The 26,065-nt window shown below is 27.1% G+C and overlaps 4 protein-coding genes across 8 annotated transcripts; 2 read left to right on the top strand and 2 right to left on the bottom strand.

The window, feature by feature from the left end:
• Positions 1 to 794: 794 nt before the first annotated feature.
• dnr1 (defense repressor 1) lies at positions 795 to 16,737 on the top strand. Of its 2 annotated transcripts, XM_035080046.1 has the most exons (8): positions 795 to 1,186; positions 1,383 to 1,485; positions 13,029 to 13,222; positions 13,295 to 13,535; positions 13,611 to 13,780; positions 14,140 to 14,356; positions 14,485 to 14,682; positions 15,864 to 16,737. In XM_035080046.1, the coding sequence occupies exons 2-8, from the start codon at positions 1,399 to 1,401 to the stop codon at positions 16,194 to 16,196; spliced, it is 1,440 nt and encodes a 479-aa protein (XP_034935937.1). In that variant the 5' UTR covers positions 795 to 1,186; positions 1,383 to 1,398; the 3' UTR covers positions 16,197 to 16,737. The 2 variants fall into 2 exon arrangements, with proteins under 2 accessions (XP_034935937.1, XP_034935936.1); XM_035080045.1 differs by having other exon boundaries at positions 795 to 1,485.
• On the bottom strand, positions 9,135 to 11,295 carry LOC118065028 (uncharacterized). The gene is made up of 3 exons (XM_035080047.1): positions 11,104 to 11,295; positions 9,344 to 9,586; positions 9,135 to 9,250 (listed from the first exon to the last, which is right to left on the bottom strand). Exons 1-3 carry the CDS (start codon positions 11,159 to 11,161, stop codon positions 9,237 to 9,239), a joined length of 315 nt encoding a protein of 104 aa, XP_034935938.1. The 5' UTR covers positions 11,162 to 11,295; the 3' UTR covers positions 9,135 to 9,236.
• Positions 16,738 to 18,320: 1,583 nt separating the features above from the next.
• Syx16 (syntaxin 16) lies at positions 18,321 to 20,368 on the top strand. 2 transcript variants are annotated; one of them, XM_035080043.1, is made up of 5 exons: positions 18,321 to 18,495; positions 18,705 to 18,923; positions 19,014 to 19,221; positions 19,297 to 19,556; positions 19,652 to 20,368. In XM_035080043.1, exons 1-5 carry the CDS (start codon positions 18,415 to 18,417, stop codon positions 19,859 to 19,861), a joined length of 978 nt encoding a protein of 325 aa, XP_034935934.1. In that variant the 5' UTR covers positions 18,321 to 18,414; the 3' UTR covers positions 19,862 to 20,368. The 2 variants fall into 2 exon arrangements, with proteins under 2 accessions (XP_034935934.1, XP_034935935.1); XM_035080044.1 differs by having other exon boundaries at positions 19,613 to 19,739.
• A 451-nt stretch (positions 20,369 to 20,819) lies between these two features.
• On the bottom strand, positions 20,820 to 25,790 carry LOC118065045 (oxidative stress-induced growth inhibitor 1-like). 3 transcript variants are annotated; one of them, XM_035080077.1, is made up of 7 exons: positions 25,461 to 25,790; positions 25,162 to 25,349; positions 23,748 to 23,841; positions 22,745 to 23,519; positions 22,305 to 22,558; positions 21,795 to 22,208; positions 20,820 to 21,592 (listed from the first exon to the last, which is right to left on the bottom strand). In XM_035080077.1, exons 3-7 carry the CDS (start codon positions 23,836 to 23,838, stop codon positions 21,342 to 21,344), a joined length of 1,785 nt encoding a protein of 594 aa, XP_034935968.1. In that variant the 5' UTR covers positions 23,839 to 23,841; positions 25,162 to 25,349; positions 25,461 to 25,790; the 3' UTR covers positions 20,820 to 21,341. The 3 variants fall into 3 exon arrangements, with proteins under 3 accessions (XP_034935968.1, XP_034935966.1, XP_034935967.1); XM_035080075.1 differs by lacking the exon at positions 25,162 to 25,349; XM_035080076.1 differs by lacking the exons at positions 25,162 to 25,349; positions 25,461 to 25,790 and adding an exon at positions 24,598 to 24,731.
• Positions 25,791 to 26,065: the final 275 nt, after the last annotated feature.

Genomic DNA, 26,065 nt, shown 5'->3' with positions numbered 1-26,065 from the left:
AATCTCTATTTTTGGTTCGCATTGTTTCATTTATCAGAATACATCATTTTAATAAAAACATCTCTTATTTGAATAATTAATGACCATGTATAAATTATAATGAATAATGTTAAATTTTTAAAACACTAGGAGAAATAATTTGTCATTTATTAAAAAATATTCAATATCTATTGTATTTGACAACTTAAAGATAGTGAAAAAATTAATTTGACTTAAATTTATTTTCTTCTTTAATATTGGAATAAAATTGAAGTTATATTTTTCAGTTTGAATTTAAAATTCAATTTTTTAAATATTCTTGAAATTTTTAAGAAGTTTTTAATTTAAGATCAAATCAATAATAAAATTATTTCTTCTTAAATCATAAAACTCCGAAAAATTAGAGTTTTTTTTGTTATAAAATAATAAAACGTTCAATTAAAAAAAAAAAATTTTTTTCTAATCAATTTCAACGATGGTAACTTTTCATAAAACCTCAAATTACCCAAGAATATTCAATTTATTTCAATGAATATCATTACTTACGTAATCGCAGTATTATCGATTAATTGATTATGAGATATATTACAAGTGTAATTGTTTTATGATGGTGTAAAATATTTAAAACTCCCGCGTTGTGCATGTCTAAAGTTCAATTTCATTTAAGAGTAAAGCATCGATATGATTGGCTGAAGAAGAATGAATCTAAGACAAGTGGGAGGATGAAAAAGGAAGAATGAAGAGGGTAAAGAGGTAAAATGATGTTGAAGAAGTGGGGAATGATCAGCTGGTAAGTTCGTGATTCCACTGAAACCGAGCATTTATGTCTCACGTTGTAGACAATTCGTGTTGGTTCACGGACGTCGGTGGTTCTTAGTACGGAGCTACCAGCCGCTGTGAGCGACATAAAGTGAGAGAATCTTGGAAATATAAACGAAATTTCGTAACAATAAAATCGGCAGAAGTCCGTGCCACTCGAGCATTGAGAAATGGAAGCTGAAGAGATCGGATTATCGGATAAATTGAGTTCGCGCATCATCACGCTACTGGTTCTTCTTGTACCAGTGGACGAACAAGTAATAGTGACAGCCATGCTCAACGGAGCTTTTTAACCTGCTATGACAAAAGAAAAAACGTCAAGAACCGGCTGCTGCGATTCCGGAGGATTAAAGCTCCGTGAAACATAAAATTTATTAAATATTCAAAGGTGTGTTGTGTGTGCTTTTGATTATTCATTGAAAAAAATTCAGGAAACCGTTAAATTAAATATTATATCTTGAAATATTATTCTGCCTATTTATTTTCCTACTGTAAATTATATTCTTAAGAAAAAAAAAAGCCACTAAAATTAGTCAGTGATCAAATAAAGAGTGTTAAAATTGATATAAACCTGCTGTCAATAGCGTTTTGGTCGTAACAATGTGGTGCCTCGTGAGTCAGGCAAACTCGGTGATCCTGGAGGTACAGGTGGATCCACGAGCTATTGGTCGTGAATGTTTAGAAAAGGTAAGGTTTCATAAATATTCATAACACATTTACATTATGTAAACAATGCAACTGGAGAATATGTATATTTGAATCAAAAAAGATAAAATAACATTATTTTTATATACTTAAATTTGTCGATATCGCAGGTTATAACAATATGGGTCAAGAACGATGTTTGGCAAACGATTCGAAATCATTACCAATTCAAGTTTACTGTAAACAAATAACCGATGCACTTTGGTACAGTCAATAACCATCAACAACTCACTACTCTTGATTGTTACGAAAAAAAAAAAATTGCAGTTCTTATTAAGGAGAATATTTTCTTTGTTATTTTGTCTTGCATCATATTCTACGGAGATCTATTTGTGCAATTTCGAGAGAAAAATTATGCATTGGTTCTTCTGATTGTCATGAATTATCATTAAAAAGACTGATTTATTTTTCATTTCTAGAAACGTACTGAAACTGTATTCAAAAAATGTAAACAGTTTTTTCCACTTTAATATAGTTATGAATTACTGTTTAGAATACTTGATGAAATAGTTTCTTTGTTGAAAAATTATTTTTCTGTTGCATACTTTCATATGTATTATACATTCACGAAAGAACATTGAACGTTATTAAATATTTATCAGCATAAACAAACATTAACAAACACACCAATTAACTGCAATTTACGTTACTAAAGTTTTTTCTATTTTTCAATGTTTAAATTTTTGTTAGAATCTATAAAAATACAATTTCAATTTTATAAACGGGGGAAAAAAAATATTTTTCTAGGCACAATGGCATGATCTAAGTAAACAGAGGAACAATTATTGTAACCACAATCTAAATATTTAATTCTACAAAAAGACATTTGTACTTTGATAAAAATTAAAATACATGAACCTATCTTGACAGTAGTAAATTAAAAGCTATAATAAAAAATTATACTCGATAAATTTTTTAATTAAACAGTTAAATGTTCATATTTTTTTTTTGTTTACAATTGAAATTGTTTTTTTTTTTTTGAAAATTAAAAAAATCAATTTATAGATTTAATAAAATGTCTAAAAAATAATTGAAAAATAGATAAAGCTAAATGATTACTTGAACGACAATATTATTCATGAAAATGTGGATTTCGGGAGGTAGAACTTTTTCGTTCTATTTGAGCATAATTTTTCTCTCAATATACTATTTGCAGATTTTCTTCAACCGAATACTTGAAGAATTTCTTTAATCTTTAAAAGTAAAAGAGTAAGAAGAGTTTTAGATAGTCGATAAAATAAAAATGATAGTTAAATGTTAAAATGAAAAGAGTGTTGATAAAATAATGAAAAATAAAGGGGAAGGATCTTGAAATATTCACTTTTACTATATCGATGGTGAAATTTCTTGTAGTTTCCAGGTGCTTTAACAAAGTCCACATGTTGTAGTGTTGCGGAAAATCCTGTTAAAGTGGTTAGCCGTTACCAAATCCCTCACTGTGGTTAATCTTAGGGTCTAATAAATCAGAGTGATTCATGGATGAAAAAAAATTCATACAAGTAACAAGTATATGATAAAACATAAAGAATATACATAAAGGTTGAAGAAAATAAAATACATATGAATGAAATGGGGTGGAGAGCAGAGAAAGGTCGTATAATAATCAAAGGTCAATTTATTTGCATGGGTCGTCGACGCTTAGCTACATACAGCGCTTTGGAGCTGACTATTATGTACTATAACTACTCGTACATTGGTCGTGTGGTTCACTGTTACTTGGTACTTGGTGTTACCACAGTATCAGTACAGTCCTATAAGTTAGCTCGTGCGTGTAGGTCAGTTGCACGCCTACAACCTTATGGTAGTTGCCATGTCGTTGAACAGGAAGTTTTAGTTTGATCCTCTCAAAGTCATCCCATCACTTGTTTTAAATTGTTATGAGCTAAATAATTGGACCAAGTATAAAATGACTCTTAAAAATTTTCAACTTTATACTGTAAACTCAGATTCTAAAACTCCTAAGAGTTTTCAAATTAGTCCAAGTGTCAATCGAAAAGAAAAATCGCTTCACGTCTCAAGAGTTTTACTCCTTATTATTAAACTTTCCTATCTTACAGTGCCTGCTAAAAGTTTAACAATATTTTTATTTATTTATTTTATTTTGTACTCCAAGTTTATCTTACCATTTTTTTTACACATTTTGTTTTAATAATATTTTACTTGTGTCATTTTTTTGATACTTTATTCCAAAAAATCAAACTTCATTATCAATAACTACAAATTATTAATAATAAAATTATTTTTAATTCAACTTGAAGAAAAGTAATTAAAACATAATTTAAAATATTTACATAAAAAAAGTAATTACTGACAAAAAAAAAATGCTTTAATATTCCTCTAAATTAATTCATTAATTCTAAAATCAAGATACAAATGTGTATACATTCCATTCTAATTTGTTTTTTAATTGCAGCTATTTCTTTGTTACACCCTCCATTATTTATTGTCAAATTTAACAATACTCTACTTATTTTAACCATTTATAAAATGTAAAGAAACTTTAAAAGTAACATTATTAAATCCCTCAAAATTGATCACGCAGATAGATTAATTAATTCTTTAATTAAACTATTTACAAGTTTTGCTCCAAGTTTGTTCAGTAATAAAGTCATGTCAAACTGCATATTCCATAAACAAAGAATTAAAAAAAATTATGATAGATAACCAACTAATTTATGTTCATAATTATAACAAAATTCATAGACATCTTTTTGTATTAATTAAACATTTAATATTCTTTACAAATAATTAAAAATATATACCAGGTATCATTACATAACCAATAAACTTAATAAAACTTATTTAAAAACCTAAATCTTGATATCCAGCAAAAAAAAATTTTTGCTTTAAATCAGGATTTATTAAGATAAAATCAAGTTATTGCTGATAAATAAATAAAGTTATGAAAGTAAATTTTAGTATCGACTGTACGTTTTTCTCAGTGAAGAAATTTTATTAAAACGCTAATTACTTGGCCATCGAAAAAGATCCTCGCTGCTTACTTTTATATTAAGAAACTTTTCTCAAGTCTCAAGCTACATTGAAGACAATAATGAGCAAAAACAAGTTAATTATACTGCTTCTCTTGTGTTATATATACTCTTGATAATACCAAGTTGATTGGAAAATGCTTCGTCACTTTCCCTGTCTTTTTTCTGACGTTTTCACACTTTTTAATACACTGTCAATCACTAATCAACCTATATACCAATTTTATTCTTCTTAACAAGTAATATAATATATATCATTTTTATATGATTGTAATGTAGTGCGTAACACTGTGTAATCATCTTTCTCCTCATGCGTCATCGAATATCATTAGAGAGTAATTGCTGGTTATTAATACTGACCTTGCACGTGAGCTTGTTCAAACTCAATTAGTGTTCATTCATTTTTTTTTACACCTATTTTTAATTCTATCTTGTAGCTTAAAATTAACATCTTTTGTAATATTAATAACATTGGTTTTATAATTTAAGAGATATCTGTAGTTAAAAAAGAAATATTTGAACATTTTTCTGTTATCATTTCATAGATTTCTCAATATTTTCATTTTTAGCAGATATCATGTGTCAGATGCATATGAATTTATACATGGCCCGTTTTTCTGTTCTAATTGTGTTTTTTGTTGAGAAACTACATTCAGAGTAGAAAAAAAAATATTCATGTCCAAAAAAATTATTTCAATGAGAATAAAAAATTTAGTTAAATTATTCTAAATAATATCAATTGCTTTTTTTGTTAGAAAAACAATTAATATTTGGCAATAAATTTTTATAAATGAAATTGAAGAAATAATGAGTGTAAGGTGAAATTGTAATTTAATTTTCTTTATAAAGATTTATAGATTAGTCCAAGATTTAAATAAATTATTAATTAATTTGAATATTTAATTATTATTATTATTAGTTGTTATGTTTTATGAATTATCTTTCAAAGTTAACATCTTCATTTTTAATAAAAACTGAACGAAAGTTAGATTAAATTTATTTTCTCAACAAGACTGTGAAAAGAGAAGTTTTTTAATAAAACATAAAACGTTTTAAATTTGAATATATAAAGTGAATTTGATATAGAAGGTTATATACAAATTAGAAAAATTGAAGAGTTGATTTCAAAACTTTGAAATATATTTAATAAGTGAATATGTATGTATGCTTTATAATGTATATATTACAGTTTTAATTAAGTGTATTTGCAATGTATTTTGCTATAAAACATCCCTCAAATTTCTCCATTCATAGCACTTATATCTGATAAAAATGGTTAATTCTTCATTTACCAACAGCTTAGTAAAATTCATTAAATCTAATCTTGATGTTCTACAAATAATCTACTTCAATATTTAATGAGATAATAATTCATTAAAGTTATTTAACAAAACCTTTTATCTATTAAAAGAAAATTTCTAGCATTGCAAATCATGAGTTCATCATCATTCAAGTAACACATTTTTCCTAAAAGTTTAGTTGAATCCTTCTACCTCTTGAAAACTAGCAAATCTCCTTTAGAAAGATTTTCTCTAGACATTGATCTGTGCAGAATCTAAAGGTATTTCTACCCTATCAAGATATTTGAAATGGATGATCAAAATCGTATCCAATCACAATATTTTCATACTTTTTTTGCTGTCATTGAACATCGTACCAATTTTATTCAACCATTTATTTGAATTTTTGATAGATTTTTAAATACCAGGACAATGCTAGATACAATGCTAACCACCTCAACATAGACCACGAAATTTAATTTTGTGGATCCTGTAACAAACATCTATATAGAGCGAATTGAAAGCTTGTGGTGCGATTTGCAAGCACCAATTTCACAGTATTGAACCTGACAAAAACATTGTATATCACAGCTTTTCTATTTAAATTCTAGGATTAGATTGTACTAAAGCATCATGACATTCTATTATTTATCATTCTACGTGTTTCTGTTTTATATCATCCATATATCTCAGTATCCTTAGGAAGCTTGATACTAATATCATCATATGCATTCAGCTTCATCACAAAAAAATGAACATGTAATCATATATTTTGGAGCATATTAATTTTTATCGTGGGTCATACCTAATTTTTCCATGTTATTACGTACATACAAGCACATTTTCAACCACTGAAACATCAAGCAGAAAAAAATGAGGTTTCAAAAAATATTCTGGTGGCCTAGATGAGCTTGTGTTGGAATATTTTAAAATAATTAAAATTTATCTAGAGGCAGTATAAAATATTTTTTGTTTTTAGAGTAAATATTATCTTATTAGGTTTACTTTGGAGATCTAGTTAATTTTTATTATGTGACATTATCAAGTGTTGAGTTGTAATGAACGACTTTTAATACAATTATAATATTCAATAATCATCATAATTATTTCAATTTTTTAATAAATATTATGTGGATCAACAGCTGAAAAAAATCAATTTCCTGTACAAAATAATAGATATAAAAACATATCAACGAATAGAAATAATATTTTCTGGATTTATTTATTTTTTAGTTCATTCTATTTTATTATATTTGGCTTGATGAAATAAATTTCATAAAAAATTATCGTACTTTTTCTGCAAGTGAAATAATGTTTTTTTTTCTTTTGCAAAAAAAAAAAAAAATTATTTACTCTGGAATATTTTAAATAAGACTGCTAATTTTTTATTGTACCTTGTACGAACAATTCTTTAACCATGTTATAATTTTTTTGTTTGTCTAAATATAAATAAATAAATTATTTATCAAAGAAAATGTATTGTTAATATTAAACAACAACCAACATCTCTATTTCTTGTTTAAATTAAAAAAAAAAAAAAGGTTTAATAATTATGTTTATATCATTTATTTGACTTGGAGTATACTCAAGTGCTAATAATGATATTTAAAACAAAGGAAATTATTTTCACTCAGCTTCTGCATTTGATGCAGAAAATAAACCGTTATGTAATATAATTTAATATGAAATCATGATTTCAGTGAATTATTTATAAAATTCCATTACCAATAAAATTGATTCAAGGTTGTTAAGATAACTATTAGAATAAAAATATAAAATTTTTCAGTTGTTAAATAAAATATTGCTTTTAAAATATTTTCAATATATTTTTTTTTTTTTCAGAACTTGAATAGAATTGTTAAAATACATTAAATTCTTTTTTCAAACAAAAAACAATTTTTTTATGATTGAAATTTATTGTTCACTACAACATTGGAACAAATAAAAAAAGTATTATTTTAGAATCGAAATCATAAGACGAAACATATTAAATTTGTTCAAACTTATATCTGTGTTCTCACCAGAATCTTGATGCAAAAGCCACAAACAAAAGCAGAATTTCAAATACATATTACATTCTACAAAAATATCTTTAGAATAATAATACAAGTGTGACAAACTTAATTTATCAAAAAGATCAATAATTCAAAAGAAGAATCTAATTTTTACTTTCATTTTTTTCTTTTTGTTCAATACTGCCTAATTTAATAATCATAATGTAATTGAAAAGATGAAAAAAAAACCATTTGAGAATTGTTTGAATTAATAATCAATTTTTCCATAATATTTCACTGAATTATTAGTATCAACATTGGAGAAATTTGCAGAAACTTTTTTATTTGATCAAAAGTTTGCTTGATAAATGCTCGCTAGTTTCCTAGAATAATTCCCTGGAGATTGAGGCAGTTAGATGGGAAATAGAGAAGAGAAAAGTTAATGAAAATATCTAACATTTATTCCAAGTTTAAGTCGCAATGCAGTGCAACACTTGTGTATATACAAAAAGATGGAAAAGCTTGACGCGGTGTATCAGGTACAGAGAATAAAGATCACGAGTGTAACATCGATCGTGCACGTGAGTGCGAGGTCGTTAAACTCATTTCTTACTCTGTATCTGAAACACTAGAAATACATAGAATGAAGTTTACTCTAAAAATAAATTGATGTATATTTTTTTATTGCTATATATTTTTTATACCAACTGTAATAACTAACAAACGATTAATTCCTAATATAAATATAAATATTGTTGAATAAAATTAATCGAATGACCTTAAGTGAATAGTAACTTGGTAGACGTTTTTCCCTATTTCAAAATCCTATGTACATATCTCCATCAATAACACACCTGGGTACCTTGACACTTTCATTTCATGATAAAAAATTACAGTACTTTTTCAATCAACCTTTATTCCAAAATATTTCACAATAAATAAATAAAAATTGCTCCAAGGACGTCACACATTTTCATCATTTGTCAAATTGTTTCCAACTTATCTTGATAAATACACTCACTCATTTTAAATAACAAGACAATAAATATAACATAAGATAAAAAAGAAAATTTGCAAGTAGATAAGAATTTAAACTAAATATTTCTTTTAAACATAATTAATTTATCTCTATGATAATGTTTAGTTTTTTTTTTTTAAAAGCACTCCAAACTTATTCACATTTCAATGAAAAGATGATTTTAAAACATATTATTTCTTCACTGAAAACCTTTTTTAAAGTACATTAAAAAAATCAAAGCAGATAAACAATGTATTATATTTAAAATAACTAAATAATATTCTTTGAAGTTATTTCATTCTTTTGACAAAAAATCTCTATACGATTTATTTCACAAGCTAATAATGTTCCAAGTTTATTTTATTTTATTAACATTGTTCTCCTTTTCTTGAAAATATCACAAATGATATAATTCCGTTGGTTTTTATTTGCATTATTCACTTGTGTGTGTTCATTTATTATAAACTAGAAATAAAAATAGTGATATCGTTGTGATACATAAAAATAGGTATTGTGATTGACCGGTTGTGAACATGTACAAAAATAAAATTTACACACTGAATGAGTGAGTGAGTGAACGTTGACGGAGTCTTTCCCGTTCCAAAGTCCAAGCTAACACACGTGCTATGTTCTGGCTCTTATATTTGTGTCGTCTTTGTAGTGTTACGTGTGGTCTTGGCCGACCTAAAAAAAACTTGTTCCCGAATTCATCCTTGTAGTTAGCCAGAGTTAGCTGCCATAAATGCCCAGGAATCTTATGGCAACCTTCAAATCGATCATATGATGAATATAAATATAAACCTGAAAAAAGAACAAATGTGATTATACATGATGCATGTAGAAATAAATAAAAACGACTAAAAAATAAAAAAGAGGAAAGAAAGCAAGTCCATACTCCCACGCGTATGTATAGGTATAGAAAATGACTCGAGGTCCGTGGACTTTGGACTCGAGAGCTTGCTTTGTGTCTCACTCTTTATATTTACGATGTCCCCGATCTCGTCATTTTCATCTTTCTCTTATTCTTATCTTACTTTGCAGTCCTTTACTACCCATATGTACTATATTACCTTATGTATGGCTGACAAACTTTGAATACCTATAAATAAATAATTTACACCAACATAATCATTATTATCCATTTAATCCAACCACTTTACTCTTTTTACATACATATATTATCGATCTATTATAATAAATTATCAATTATCATTTAAATTAATAATGATATTTAATCTTGTTTACGATAGACCTTATTATTGTTATTATTATCATCAATATCATCATCATTTTAATTAGTAACATTCATTTTACATGTTTTGAAAATTAATTTTACTTGTAAACATGATAAAAATTTTTAAGAAGAAATAATTTTATTTCATTTACAACTACTATAAATGTAACCTAGATTTATTGGAGTCATTTTATCAAATGAATAATGATATACTTATAATAAAAAAAGGAAACACCTTTTAAAACAAAGACTAGTTTTTTATCAGTGAATTCATTGTTATTTTTATTCCTAAAAAATGTGATATAATTTAGAGTATAAAATTGTTCTTAATTTTGTTTTTTTTTTTCTTTTATCAATCTATCGTGAAACACTTTACCACATTTTTATGTCATTTAAATGTCATTAATTCTTCAAATATTCAACCAACTTTTTTCTCCAAGTAATAAATTAAGCGATTAATAAGCAATAAAAAATCAGGTTTATTCTATTTCATGATACTTAGAAAAACATACACTCTATTTAAAAAAAGAATAATTAACTCATATTAATAAATTAAAAAAAAAAAAAATAAAAAACTTGTTTGAAGTTGAATAAAATAAAATTAAAAAATTTAATCTCGATATGTAAAAATAAACTCTCAACACACCTGTTTTTTTTTTTTTAAATCTGAAAAAACATTAGAGAAGTAATCTACATTTGAAATCAATTAATTCTTTATAAAACAAAATTGGTAATTTCGAAAACATTGTTTTAATATATGTAGTTAATTGTACATGGGTAAAAGAATGTTTTTTATCCAATTAAAATAATAAAAGTCCTATTAATGTTTAGTTATTGTCGCAATCGTTGCGTTAAACTGGCGACCATGCTCAGCCGGTATCCGGCGGCTTAATCTCACTGTAAACCATTAACAATAGAGAGTATTTGTCTGTTAACAATGGAGCTCGTAATAGCTACTATACTATATGAGACGGAATGGAATATAATACGATACATCTACTGTACTATTGCAGCATCATATAAAGTGCTCCATCAAACCATACAAAACTGCTTTATAATTGTTTTTTCTCCTTTTTGTCTATACCTGCTTTTTCTACATTGTCGTGTCCAACAGTTATACCATACTTCACTGGCATCTCCATTTGTGAAACGTGCACAATCAATATTCCTTTCAAACATCACTCTATATTGCTATTTTTTATCCAAACAATTGTTTACAATTTTTCGAATTTAATTGGTACATCGACTAATCTAACTTGAATACAAAGATTCAATAGAAAACTACTATTGTAGAAATAACGAAAAAAAAAAACAACAGAGATATGGAAAATAATAACAATGAAAAAAGTCATTTTACTCTTTTATGAAATAAAGGAGTTATTTGTTTACAACAAAGAATAAAATATAAAGTATCACTTTTTAAATTTACAAATATCAATCAATGTTTTTTTTATAACTCTACTCCATCACCACTTGTGAGGTTATATTTATTTTTGACTAGTAGAAGAACATATTTTAATTCAACTTTTGTTTACTACTTATTTTAATTTATTTATTAATGCTAATATTAATTTAAATTAAATACATATTGAATAAGTAAGGAGAATAAAACGATGTAACTCAAATAGAATGACTCTTCTTGTTTGTAAAGTAACTCTACTAGAAGGTTTAGTTTTATTTCGCACATATACATATATTATGTTGGTGATAAATCACTTATTGTATTTCAACAAACTTTTTAAACTTTTAAGTGGTCCATACTTAACAAGCTCAATTTTCTCAGTCACAATAAATTTTTTAAACAACTTACGAAACAATAAGAAATTATGTTTTAATTATTATTACGTGACTTTGAACTTTGGAATTTACCTTTATATATGTTTTTTTTACAAAAAAATTCATGAATCATTAAAATTCTTTGTTAATATCAATAAAAATAATATCAAGTTCAAAAAGAAAACACGTTTTTCCTAGATAAATAATGAATTTTTATATTTGATTAATGTCAACTCACATGTGTAAAGACTAGTTTGGGTATAAACTTTAATGAATTTTTTTTTTCATCACACTTTGAATAACACTATTAAAAAAATAGTCACTCTATTTACAATTTGAAAGTTTCAACGATTTAATTACATCTAACTTTTATTCAGAATTTTTTGGACTTGTTACAAACGATCAAAGTAAGTAGAATAATTTGAACTTTAACAACAGAAAACTCAAAGAAACCAAAACTATAAAGCAATAATGAAGCATTTAAATTAAAATGAAATAATATTCATATATGTATATTTATTTAAAAAACAAAACATCAATAAGAATTTAACAAAAGGTAATAAAATTGTATTATAATAAGTTGCAAAACAAGAACTAGGAAAAAAATAAATCAATCATGGCAAATATTTATTGTGGATATTGCAAAGAAATAAAAATGATCTAAAGTTCAATCATGACACCTATATACTATTGGATTGACGTAAATCTATGACCTCGTAGAAAACAGAGAGAGCTAGTGCAAAGAATAGGAATCTGTCGAATAAAGTGAGAAAAAAAGCCAAAGAATTTTAAGTTTGTAGATATCTTGGATTATTCCATAAATTAAATTCACCAGCAGCTTGTTTCCATTTTATATTAGAAAAGCTGTCATGATATAATTTATAACCCACTGAGAAATCCATAATAAATAAAAAATTTTATTATACATTAGGTAAGTAAGACTTTGAAGCCCAAGACTTAATTTTTCTCAGCTTGTTTACGCCATCACATCCGGTTTAAAATGAAGAGCTAATGCAAAGACCGGTTCGCAATAAGAGAGATAAAACTCTAGTATACATTGGTTTATTTTTGTAACGCATCAAAAACAGAATAAGCCATAAGGGTAGCTCCAGATTATAGTTTTTTTTTCAATATGAAATCTCTTTTGTAATTAAATAAACCAGAATAAACTGCATAAGAAAAAACAAACTTATATTTTACGTGGAATTTATAAATTTTTCTCCTTTGTTTCAGGCTTGTAACTGTTTGGGGATCAGTAAAGAGTGTGATTATTTTGGACTTAAATATCAGAATGCAAAAGGTGAAGAGCTTTGGTTAAATTTACGAAATCCAATCGAAAGGCAAACTGGAGGTGTAGCGCCTTTGAGATTTGCATTGAGAGTTAAATTCTGGGTTCCACCTCATCTGCTTTTGCAAGAAGCTACAAGGTATATAATAAACTTTTAGTTAATTTAAATGTTGAAAAATTCAAGAGTTTAACATGCAGATTTTCATTACAGGCATCAATTTTACTTACATTCACGTCTTGAGCTTCTTGAGGGTAGACTTAAAGCTTCAGATTGGACTACAACAGCTAGAATAGTTGCACTGTTAGCTCAAGCTGAAGCTGGAGACTATGATCCAATGTCTCCACCTCATGGACTTTATTCTCAATGCTGTCAAATTCAACCTGCTGGTTCTTGTGAACCAAAACCTCACGACTTTCTCCATCGAATAATTCTACAACATAAGGAAATTAAAGTAAATATTTGACTTTTATTTAAATGATTTTTGTTTTAGTTTTATCCAATTATTGATTTATTCTTTGGACTCTAGGGAATGAAAACATCCGCAGCAGAGTATTGGCTACTAAAAGAAGTCTCTAATTTTGATACATTTGGACAAGAAATGTTTCATAGTAAATTTGGATCAAATACTGTATCAATGATTGGTGTAGGACCACATGGAATTACTGTTTATAGAGGAGATAATGAAGAAAAACAAAAGTTTGTTTAATATTATAATGTTTTAATTATTCATATGCTTACAATAGAATAATATTTCTAGTTAAAATCGTTACTATCTCATGATAGAATTAATTTTTTTTTTTTTTGATGTTGATTAACGCGACTTTCTTTGTTTCGTTATCTAATAAAGTTCACTGGGCTTCAATAAAATTCATTTACAACAATATTACTTTAAATGAATAAATAGTGATTACATTAAGCTGAGTTTTTGATAAAGTTTAAAATATATATACTTCAATGCCTACATATTTTTTGGAGCAAACATAGAGTTTAAATATTTGATTTAATTATAAACAACTCTGATCCAAAGATAAATAAATTGTAATTTTTTTTTTTAGCATCCCATATACGGCAATACAAAGTGCTACATCACAAAGACGAATGTTTCACCTAATTTATTTATCTCTTGACGGTGAAGAAACGTCCCTAGACTTTAAATTGGACTCTAGTCAGTCAGCAAGTGGATTGTATCGGGCTATTACGGAAAAACATGCCTTTTATAGCTGTGAAACCGTCAGAAGCGCCGTTACTGCTCAGTTTATCCGTGATCTCAAGGTGATTACAGATTATTCTGATAAGTTGATAAACCAACAAAAAAAAAGAAAAGATCAAAACAAAGTCGTAAGCTAAAAATAATAAATTAAGGTCAGAACTTTCTAAACGGTTATCTTTTGCCATTCCAGGGAACTATTATTTCTATTTTCAACGAAGACTCGACGTTGGGAAAAAAGTATGTGTTTGATATCCGCAGAACTTGCCGAGAAGTATATGATAATGCACGACGAGCGCTTTATTGTGAGGCTGTGAACATTGGTTTACCAGAAGAAAGTCATCTTTTGGATAAACATAACTGTGGAGACTGTGAAAATTCTAAATGCAAGGTAAAATATAATCTTTTAATATTTATACATTGTAATATTAAGAAATTTATTATTGATTACAGAGTCAAGATTTATAAATAATTAGGTTAATTATTATGAAGCTCGTAAGAAGTTTAAATCTTTTGAAAAATGTGTACTTTAGAAGATAGTAAAAGGATTTTATCTCAATTAGAAAAAACTCCAAAAGTCCGAGAGTTTATCTGATTAAATTCAGCTGTTTCAAATGTTAACTAATCAGTTATTTATCACTGAAATCACATTGTTTTACTGTAAAAATGTTATCTTGATCTAATTTACTTTTATAGTCTATTTAATTTTTCTTCAATTAAGATTCATGAGATAAATATCCAATTTTCGACAAAAAATACAAATGAATAACCACATCTATTAGTCCAGTTAATGTAGGAGGCTTTGCTCCAATTGTGGGCACATTTTTTTTACAATAGGCAATTTTTAATTTTCCAACGCTAAAATATCTGCAATAACTTATAGAAAAAATGTGCCCAACAATGAAAGTGCGCCGATTTTTTTTTCAATTATTTTTTTGCATTTTAGTGATCCTGTGTATCTAAGCGAGATACCGCTTAGAATATTATTTATTTGTCTTTTTTACATGTGACATACATTTTTAATGATTATTGCTTATATTATTCTATATTTTTCTTTACAAAGAAATAGAAAATTAATCACTAAAAAAAGAAAAAAGGCTTTTCTCATAAGAAATACTTTATTTTGACTAGTGAGCTAGTCCTTTTCTAGCACGTATCGCTGCTTATAGGGCTATTTCACTTAGATACACAGAATCACTGAAATGCGAAAAAATCCGGGAAAAAAATCAGCCCACTTTCATTGTTGGGCACATTTTTTCTATAGATTATTGCAGTTATTTTGACATTGGAAAATTAAAAATTGCCTATTGTAAAAAAAAGGTGCCCACAATTGGAGCAAAGACTTTTATATTGACTGGATTATTTACTTTTTCAAATGAATCATTAAAAATCAAAAAGTTCTCTTGTCTTTTATCTTTCATTTTATTATTCATATTTCCTATTCGTAGTTTAATATAAGATTTAATATCAAGGACGACATCAAAAATAAAAAAGATTTTTGGAGTCATAAAATATTTATTACTTTTCTTTTATTTTTGAAATCATTCTGTAATCTCAACTTTTACGTTCCAGGAGTCTCGAGAGTGTCTGACGCGATTATTAGACGCAATGCTCTGCCGTATCTGTATGGATCGGAGTTTAGACACCGCATTATTCCCCTGTGGTCATGCTGTAGCATGTCTGGAGTGTGCACGTCGATGTGAACGTTGTCCTCTCTGTCGTGCTGATATCGATCACTGCAGAACGATTTATCTCCCGATAGAGTTGGCTCACGTCGACAAACATAATTTCAAACAGCTATCAATGGACAATGGAGTATCAACATTGAGCATTAGCCAGTCTGAAGACGTCATCAGTCAAGCGAACCACAGGAATAATAATACTGAGATCAATGAGGCTATTTGAGAACAGCATACGCGACGTAAATTTGCTACTTTAAACAAGATTTATCGTATCTTCATTTGTGGAGTCATGCGAACTCGTGAGCTCGAATAGAACCTATCTCATCATGAAATAAAAAGATAAACAAATAGTCAGCTTTTTTGGATATTTTAGTAATGTGATCTTTTTTATATACAAATCATTAATATTATCTACATATATTGTTTAGATTTAATTAATTATATTAATATGTATTTAACATTGAAAAACTTTTTTAAACTATTATTATGGATGAATTCATAAAATTTGACAATCTATCATATTTTCGTCGAGTATATCATTATTAATATTTAGACAGGTCTTTTTGCTTGTCTCCAATACTTGTTGACTATTGATACAGAATTCGTTTATTATTATCATATTATTATGTAATTACTTGTGCACATCTTTATGCTGTGATTAACTTTTGTGTTTGAATAGGATTAGTTACATGTTAACGCTTAAAACCATTACTGGAGGAAAACAAAACGAAAAGTGCTATTAGTGAATAAACATATGAAATTGACATTTTATTTTCAAAATGAATTTAATTCTTGATTACTAACTACTTTTAACTATTTTTATGACTTCAATTTCACTCTTGAAATGAAATAGATAAAAATAAGCATATTTTTGAAAATACAAGAGCTGTGTTGTTAAGCATCAATTTAATTTAAAATTAGAAAATTATTCAGTGCTTATGTTTCTTCAATTGTTATGTACAAAGTTGTTTTTGTACACTTGAGAGTTTTATTTTTCTTTTAAGAAAAATGAAGTCATAAAAAATGCAAATGTTAGTAATTTAAAATTAAATGAATGGACCAATATATTTTTTGTCTTTTTTTTTATTATTCTTTATTAAATTACGGTCTTTGTGAGCAACTTTAGCTGTATTTATTAAATTAGGTTAATTAAATACATCAAATTTTTCGAAATTTGAAAAGAAAAAAAACAGAAAATATCAAATAAATAAATATTGCAATTATTCTTTCATAAAATATTAAAGATTGTGACGTTTCTTACTGATAATTAAAATATATGTATTTTACAAATGTACATAATAAGTCATATACGAAAATTAAATGTAGGTTCATAAAATATTGTAGTTAAGTGATAAAAACTTCAACTTGTGAATTTTTTATTAATTTGTTTATAACAAATTAATCGAGAGTTATAATCATCAACATTGTGCAGCATAAATGTACATTTTTCTTGCTTATATGCGGATAATTAAATTAAGAAAATGTTTAGATTTAAATGAATGAAAGAGTAATGGAAGAAATGTATGAATGGATTATTTCAATAATACTAAAATGAAACTATCAAAATTATTCGTGATTTTATTTTTAATAGAAACAAAAAAAAAGAGATAGACGAGTTGTACGAAGTATGTCAGTCGTTATAGTCATTCATCAATGCAATGTATACTTAGATAATAATTTTAGATTAAGGAGAATTCACCTGCATTATGAGAATTCATCATGTGATGATAATCATTGCTTTTTTTTATTTTTCTCATAATCAATATTCCTGAATGTTTACTGATAATGTTTAAACGATAAGGGTATGATATGAATATCGATAGAATTAATGTTCATAAATTTAAAGAAAATTATTACTTGTGATCATATAGACATATGGTATGAAAATGTAATTAATTAAACAGCAGACGTTAAAAAAAACGAGATTACTTACCACAGTTGTATCTCAAATTCAATAAGATCATCTGCAGAGAGTATTTTTAAAGTATTTTTAATTATTTTTAGTATTACATCTTTGATGATGTCAAATACATTCAAGTCAAAGAAAAACTTTCTCATTGGGCATAATAATAATAAAAAAAAAATAAATTATATAAATAAAAATTGTAAACGTGGCCTGTTCTGAAATAAAATTATGGTGACACATTCAGTTTTGAGTTTAATTAAACTATAATTACAATTTCCCTACATTTTTGACATAATTTTAATTACATTTAATTCGAAATCACTCATTAGTGTCATCAAAACACTATTTAAACACGAAAGTGTCATATGCCGGTATTTTTTAGAAAACAGCAGCCATATTGTATGACGTCATAATGGCAGCCATGTCTGTTAGCCATGTTCCAATCAGCTGTTCAGGACATCTGTGTGTTGTTCTTTATGACAGAAGTATTTTTATTGTTTAATTAGTATCCAAAATATTGAAAATATCAACAATTATGGCTACTAGAAATTTAACAGAGCCATTTGTGCTCATGAGAAATAATGCTCTTCAAAGCAAACATATTTATGCCGAACAGGTACATTTTAGGTTAATTTACAAATCATTTACATCTTTGACAATTTATAATAAATTATTAGTTTATTTAAAGAAAAATGTTACTATCAATCTATTATAAACAAAATATATTGATATTTAACGATCATTTTCAATTAAAAATGATTTAAAAGTCATATTTGTTCCATAATCAGAAGAGATTATTTTTATAATAATTGTTTAATTTTATAGAACATGACTGATCGAATGGCATTGGTAAATTCAGAAAATAGATCATCTGACATTGTCGAACTTAATGGAATAAGCAGCAATGATGCATTACCTCCAGCTTGGGCTGATGCTTTAGAGGAAACTCAATATATTTTAAGTCGATTAAGAATTATAATAGAAAATTTAACAGAGTTACATGCTAAACATATAGCTCGGCCTACACTCGATGATACCTCACAAGTAATTTATTTATTGATACATTTCTACCTTTTGAAATAAATTCTTAATTTCAAGAATGTTTCATACAACCACATGTATTTAAACTTGTAGGAAGAAAGACAAATGGAGAAACTTACTCGAGAGATTGGAAGAGCATTTTCTTACGCCCATCGGCAAGTTCAAATTGTCAAATCAGCAGCTAAGCATGAAACACGCCGTGCAGAAAGGCAATTAGCTATGAGTGCTGTCCTTGCACTGTCTTCTGCCTTACAGGAATTAGGAATAAGATATAGGACTGCACAAAATAATTATTTACAACGTAAGAAAATATTTGATGTTTTAAAATAGTTTGAATAATAATCATACATATTTATCAATTTTTAAATTTATTTAGAAATAAATTCAAGAGAGGAAAGAAATAGACCATTTTTTGAAGAGGACCAAATGTTAATACCTGATGTCTCCATGGATTCTTGGCCAGCAGAATCTTCATTAACTGAAAATGATCAGTTTTGGCAGCTACAACAACAAAGACAAGAGACTGTTTTAGTACAATTAGAAGATATGGAACAGTCGATAAAAAACGCAGAAGAAAGAGAGCAAGAAGTTAGTCATATAGTTCAAAGTATCGCCGATCTCAATCATATCTTTAAGGTAAGTCGAATAAAAAAAGAAATTTTTTATTATTTATTATGCATGTGTTATGTAAGGACTGTAAGGTGATAAGCTGAGTTTTATTAACCCATCAGGACCTTGCTACAATGGTTCACGACCAAGGGAGTATTCTCGATCGTATTGATTACAATATTGAACAAACTCAGGGTCAAGTTCATGAAGGTTATCAACAACTGAAGAAAGCTGATTCTTATCAGAGAGCTAATCGAAAGTTGTATTGTATATTTATTCTTGCTGCAGCTATCATACTTCTTAGCTTTCTTTTTATTTTATTCAAAACCTGAATGCATTTTTTTTTTTTTTGGGTATTACGTACTATTCCTACTCAGTATATTTCCATTCGATTATCAATTACGATATAACTTAAAATTTATAAATGATTATTTAGTAAGTTATTATTGAATAATTTTACTTAAATTAGTCAAATATTGCGATTACTAGAAACATGATCTCTCATGATGAGCAATTAAAACAACGGGTATCTAAATTTATCTTATCCCATCATTTATTTTAATTTATTTATAAAAAAGTTGTTTATTTATAAAGAAATAAACTTTCCGGTCATTAATTTGTTTAGAAAAATTTGTTGGGCCATAAATTAATTTTTATTTTATTGTGATGATCGAAACGGTCTGGACCGTAGCATAAGACTGAAACTTTTTATTGTATTACATGAATGTATCAATTAATATACGTATATGTATATATTAATTGTTCATATATGCTTCAGAGAGTGAAACTAGTGTATTGTTATTTATATATTAAAAGTGTTAAATGTGGAATATTGTAAATTATACGATACAGTAAAATAAAAGTAACTGTTATTATTTGGTTTTTAGATATTCAATTAATTAATAAAATAGTCACATTAATAAATTGCGAATAAGTTTATTTCAAAATATTAACAATGTCAATATCACAGGCTATTTAATAATTGATAGTATTTGAAAATTTAAGTTATTATTTTTATCTATGGTTTTAAAGACAGGTCACGTAATTAAATTATTTAACATGTTCTTTATAGGATCTGAGAATATTTTCAAAGTGGATACCACTAAATAATAAATGTGTGATATACACATGATTTATAGTTCATACATTATGTACAATTGAATTTGTACCTTATTTTTATCATTATAAAACTTGCTATAAGTAGAATTTTATTTATGAATGTCCATGTAAAAATTATTTTTAATCACATTAAATTGTTAAAATATAAAGCTTCGGTAAACATGAATAAATTTTTAAAATAAATAATCATCAATTGATTGATGATTTGAATTTTTATATGGACTTTTCAATGTTTTATAAGGATAAAAAATTTCCTGCATTTATATAAAGGCACCTTCAACAGGTTTTTCATTAAATAAATGAATTGACATTCAACTAACCAAAAAATAGACCTTTAAAAATGATTATTAATTTTTTTTTAAAAGTACCGTATTATCACTATTTAAGAGGTTCATATTTTTAACGAACTTCCTAGACAAAATTATTTCATAAAATTATGCCATTAATAATCATAATTATAACTATATCATTATAAAAACAAACAAAACTAATTAAAGAATATTACAATATAAAATTTAAAAATTTCTTTTTCTTAAAAAAAATATTTCTCTAAAAATTATATAAAAATACATTATAAAAGTAAATAAAAATGATTAAGGAGGCACGAGAATAATCTTGACACTGCATGTAGCACCGATAAACGTTTTAACGCTGATCGAAGAAAAAAAAAAAGAAAATTGATTCTTAGAATATTCAATAATCACTCGTGTCAAGGGTTCGAAGTATATGAGCTGTAATACCAAAAGCTCCGCCAAGTATAAATCGCACAAAACTATCGCCTACTAAAGGACCTATTGCATACAATCCTCTTCTTGGTGATTTTAGTACTTCATAAGTAAAGTCATCTATTTCAATGGGATTAGACCGACTATTAATTGGACTATCATCTATTTTCCCTAACTTGTTGGCGTAACTTCCAAGATAGGATAAGTCTGGTTGAGAACCTGAATAAAATAAGATTAAACTGAATTATTCTACTCTAATAATTGCTAAAAAATTTTCTTTGTTTCTACTTATTGAACATTTACTTTTTTTTTTTTTTTTAAATACGCATAAAGTATCTTTTTTATAATAATGATATTATTTTTATATACATAATACATAATAAGAAATAAGCTTGTGAATTAATAATGACTCAGCACTTACCGATAAGAATAGCTACAGTAGAAACACGGAATGTAATAAATTGTCCACTAGGCGATTGAAGAGTTACTCTTCTTTCTTTAGTTTTATTTGAGTCATTTGATTTAACACCAAGGTCAGTGAGTCTGTAGCCTGGGAGAGCTTTGTACAACCGATGATATCTACCATCGGCCATCATCTCATAAACTTTATGATATTCGGGATACATAGATACAGGAAGAGATTGTAGCCTCTCGTAAACGTTAGCATTTAATTTCATATCATTTGCATGTGTTGATCCACGGAATGCATGAATTACTGGTATGCCCCGGCACCGAGCTGCTATTATCGCATCAGCAGCACTCAAGCCAGCGCCAACTACAAGAACCGGGTCTACTTTGCTTAATGCTTGACTTTCTCGCTGAGCCATAGATTTTTCTGTCATTTTAATAATTATAATTAAACGATTAAAAGATTATTTATTATGATATTTTTGTGAATGAACTTCTATGGAAGTTTTTATATTTTACTCACCACACTTGCAAACCAAACGATCGAGTCTTGATTCAAGGTCATTAAGATCATGAGTTACCCAACTAGATTGGGTTTCACCTTGAAGTCCCAGATGATTAGAGGTATTTGTTGTTCCAGTAGCAATTACAACTTTTTTACATTTATATCGAAACCTTCTTCCACTCAAATTTTCATAACCTTTTACAATCCAGTTGTAGGGATCTTCTGAGTCTTTTGAATCTAATATAGGTCGTACTGATGTCACAGTTCGTCCACTAGAAAAATAAATACTTTTGTTAAATAGACGAAATATGTTATGCTAAAAATATAATACTTAGAAAAATTTGTTATGACCAACAGTCGAAAATTCATTTAAAGTTGATAAAAATGTTTCGGTATTTTAACTAATGTTTGGTAGTTGAAATTTATTTATAAATTCAACTTGGATGTTTATATTCTACCTTTTGAAATATTTTGCTAAGCCTTGTTTATTAACGTAATCACTATAGTAAGCTGCAACGATGCCGACTGGAATTCGTCCCATGGCATCAAGCGTGTTATGATTTGGCCCAGACGATGAAAGATGTAGATCTTGTAATAAAATAGACGTCTGAGAAAATTGTTCCGCTTCAACCAGCCTTTTCCACTTTTGCAAATCCATTTCTGGCAAAGACATCCAACGACTGAGACTAATCGTCAACACATTAGGATCCATATATTGCCAAGCACCACCAGGTGGACCTTTTCCAAGCACTACATGGTCAATTATTCGATGATCAGGATTGTGTTCGGCTGATTTCCATGTCAAAAGACCTGGTAAATTTAATCCTGCATCAACACAAGGATGTTGAAGCGCATCTAGCAGAAGAGCCAGAGGTTTAGATGTTCCTCGACCTTCTATACCAGTTGCAAGAATTTTTAATTGATCTTTTGAGCATTTAAGTAAAGTCTTTTTTGCAAAATTACTATTAATAAACGAATTTTTTCTTTTAGTCTTCTCTATTTCAGTCTGTATCTTGCAGTCTGATTTAATAGGCTTTTTGTCGTCGTCTGTATATCTGTTTGTACTTCGGTGCTCCAATTCTTTACGATTTTTTTCTCTTTCATTTTCTGGATCATTAAGTATAAAGTGTAATCTTGCAGTAAGCATTTCATCTCCTGGATGCGGATCACCAGTATAGTAAGGCCAGTTACCATTGAGCATATAGGAAAGAAATATTCCGCCAGGTCCATTTCCTAGAAGCCAATTGAACAATTATACTATTATTAGTTATGATCATACGTGAAGGGAAAATTATCAGAAATGATAATAAAAATAATTATTAGGAAAATTCTTTGATTTGCTACTTCTTGGAATAATTAGTAAGTTTAATGATATATATATATACATATATTTCAATGAAGCAAAATAAAATTTTCTTGAAACTTAAAGTAAAAATAGAATACATAAATTTATTCTCTTACCTACTACCACTACATCTTTATATAAAACTGCTTCTTCCTCTTCAATTTTCGATAATTGTTGCATTTGTTTGAATAACAACGTTTCTGCCATTGACTGGAAAAAAAATTATAAATGAGATAATCAATGAAGTAATGATTGAGCATGACTTGTAGTAATGATTTATCCTATTCTGACAATGTATGTAATTATCTCATTACCATTTTTTCTTTAAAAACCGCAACTGATAAGAATTGATAGGAAGTATGACTAAAAGCTACCATCAATGACACTTGAATTCAAATAGGAAAACAAGTGGATTTTGTTTTTTTTTTGAAAAACCGATGATCGAGTGACTAAGTTCATTAAAGAATCAAATAGATATTCCATTAATTTATTCAATTTCTTAACAATCGGCCTTTCACAAACGATACTATGTTGATTTGACCTTGTTCACATACTATAACTCATTGATTATATGTACACTATAGCATAAACAGCACATGAAATAAGTTTGTAGCTCATATCTATGACGCAATATGATTTAATTACATACTATTCTACATCATTGATGACACCAGATATCTGCATGAATTATATTTATATCTGTTACTATTTAATCAGTGTCAATGGATATCACATTTATAAACGCGTGAAATTTATTTATAAACTTATGTATAATAATTAAGCTATTTATAAATATTCACAATAGCTTATATGATGTAAATAATTACAATTCTATATGATCATCTTTCGAGAGTGAGAATATCAAATTTTAAGTAATTCATTACCCTAATGAACTAAATTAAAATTTATGAAATAGATTTGAACTAATTTCATTAAAAAATAAAATAGCTATCAAATAACAATTACCTTAGTTTATAAAAACTTATTATTTCTAATAAAATAATTTAGTTTAGTATAAAAATTATTTTCTAATTTTAATACTTTATGCAAAATAATTAAAACTATTTAGCCACTGTCACAATACGTCTTGACTTCATGCACACTGTCAGTCAACTGAAATTAAAACCGCTGACTAAGGTGAAATAAAGATATGTATCGGAAGATGGCAGATAAAAGTCATAGTGTCATAATATTGACATGTTAAATTACATGTAAGTTTAATAATATGTAATTATATCAAGACGGTGATTATAAAGTAAATTTACTTTGTATAAATTTAGTACTTGAGACAGTTCAAGTACAATTTTCTTGCTACGGAAACGTTTTTTATTGGATTTAAAACAAGACGTAATTAATACTGATGCGCATTTGAAAATGAATTAATTTTTCATAAAAAAAAAGAACAAAAGGTCTAATTCAAACGTCACTGATTAGAATTAGAATTTTAATAATTTTCATGACATAATTGTTGTAAATACTGTAGAAAATTAGGGTTAAATCTACATAATAATTAAAAACTAGCAAACGCACGTGAGTGAGGGCCGGTTTGCAGTACCAATACAGACACAAATAAACTCAGCATAGCTGGATTATATATCGATCCACTGTCTCTTTCTCCATGAAATAAAAAAAAAAGTAACCCGGGCAGATTACCACGTCTCACTATCCTCCATTATTGTATTAAAAATAAAATAGATAAATAAAAACAGTAGAATGTTCTAGAAAAAAATTCAATTATACACTTAATTGATATAATTCGTTATTAAAGTTTATGTAATAATGATAGAGTTAGGGGTTTTTTGTTTAAATATAAAGATGACTAAGCTCACCTCGATAATAGTCATTTAATCACAGTTGATGTTGTCATATCGGAATTTAAATAAATTCCTATTTGTTGTAAAATCAATAATGTCATGAAAAGTTGCTCGATATTCTATTTGCAAACATATACGGTCACTGAAGAGAATCATCTAGAAATAGGATAAACTTGATACGAGTAACCAAATAAACGTTCACAAAATAAATGATAATTTGAAGTGATAATTAGATTATTAGATTATAAAAGTCTTTGTTGATAAACTATGTGTAGTAGTTGTATTATCACGTAATTACTGAAATATTACGTTACGGCTTTTGTACCTCACACTACACACATCTTGTTCCTGAATATATAAACAAATCGAAATACACAAGTTACAGGATCAGAATTTTGCATTAACCCCATCTGTGAGTCGATGGCGAAAGTATCTGAAAATTCGCGAATTTGCAATAATTATTGAAATCATTGCACAAAATAACTGTGAAAATTTTAAGATATACTGTTTCTATTGACTTTACTGATAAAATATTGATTACATCAGTTAATTGTTTGGTTTATTTCAATTTTAAAGTATTAGGTCTAATAATTGTCAAAAGATGGCAAAAATAGTTACAT

The sequence above is a fragment of the Chelonus insularis genome, unplaced genomic scaffold (assembly GCF_013357705.1).
Source record: "Chelonus insularis isolate UGA/USDA-ARS -01 unplaced genomic scaffold, ASM1335770v1 contig_264_pilon, whole genome shotgun sequence".
Taxonomy (NCBI): Eukaryota; Metazoa; Arthropoda; class Insecta; order Hymenoptera; family Braconidae; genus Chelonus; species Chelonus insularis.
Note: the sequence above shows the minus strand (reverse complement) of the source record. Positions and strands in the feature narration are given on the sequence as shown.

Coding starts and splice junctions, on each gene's coding strand:
- dnr1 (XM_035080046.1), top strand. CDS start 1,399: ATGTGGTGCCTCGTGAGTCAGGCAAACTCGGTGATCCTGGAGGTACAG. Junction 1,486..13,028: donor GTCGTGAATGTTTAGAAAAG/GTAAGGTTTCAT, acceptor CCTTTGTTTCAG/GCTTGTAACTGTTTGGGGAT. Junction 13,223..13,294: donor CTTTTGCAAGAAGCTACAAG/GTATATAATAAA, acceptor TTTTCATTACAG/GCATCAATTTTACTTACATT.
- LOC118065028 (XM_035080047.1), bottom strand. CDS start 11,161: ATGGAGATGCCAGTGAAGTATGGTATAACTGTTGGACACGACAATGTA. Junction 9,587..11,103: donor CGACAATGTAGAAAAAGCAG/GTATAGACAAAA, acceptor TTCTTTTTTCAG/GTTTATATTTATATTCATCA.
- Syx16 (XM_035080043.1), top strand. CDS start 18,415: ATGGCTACTAGAAATTTAACAGAGCCATTTGTGCTCATGAGAAATAAT. Junction 18,496..18,704: donor AACATATTTATGCCGAACAG/GTACATTTTAGG, acceptor TTAATTTTATAG/AACATGACTGATCGAATGGC. Junction 19,557..19,651: donor ATCTCAATCATATCTTTAAG/GTAAGTCGAATA, acceptor TTAACCCATCAG/GACCTTGCTACAATGGTTCA.
- LOC118065045 (XM_035080075.1), bottom strand. Junction 22,559..22,744: donor TTAGCAAAATATTTCAAAAG/GTAGAATATAAA, acceptor TTATTTTTCTAG/TGGACGAACTGTGACATCAG. Junction 21,593..21,794: donor TACTGTAGCTATTCTTATCG/GTAAGTGCTGAG, acceptor TATTTTATTCAG/GTTCTCAACCAGACTTATCC.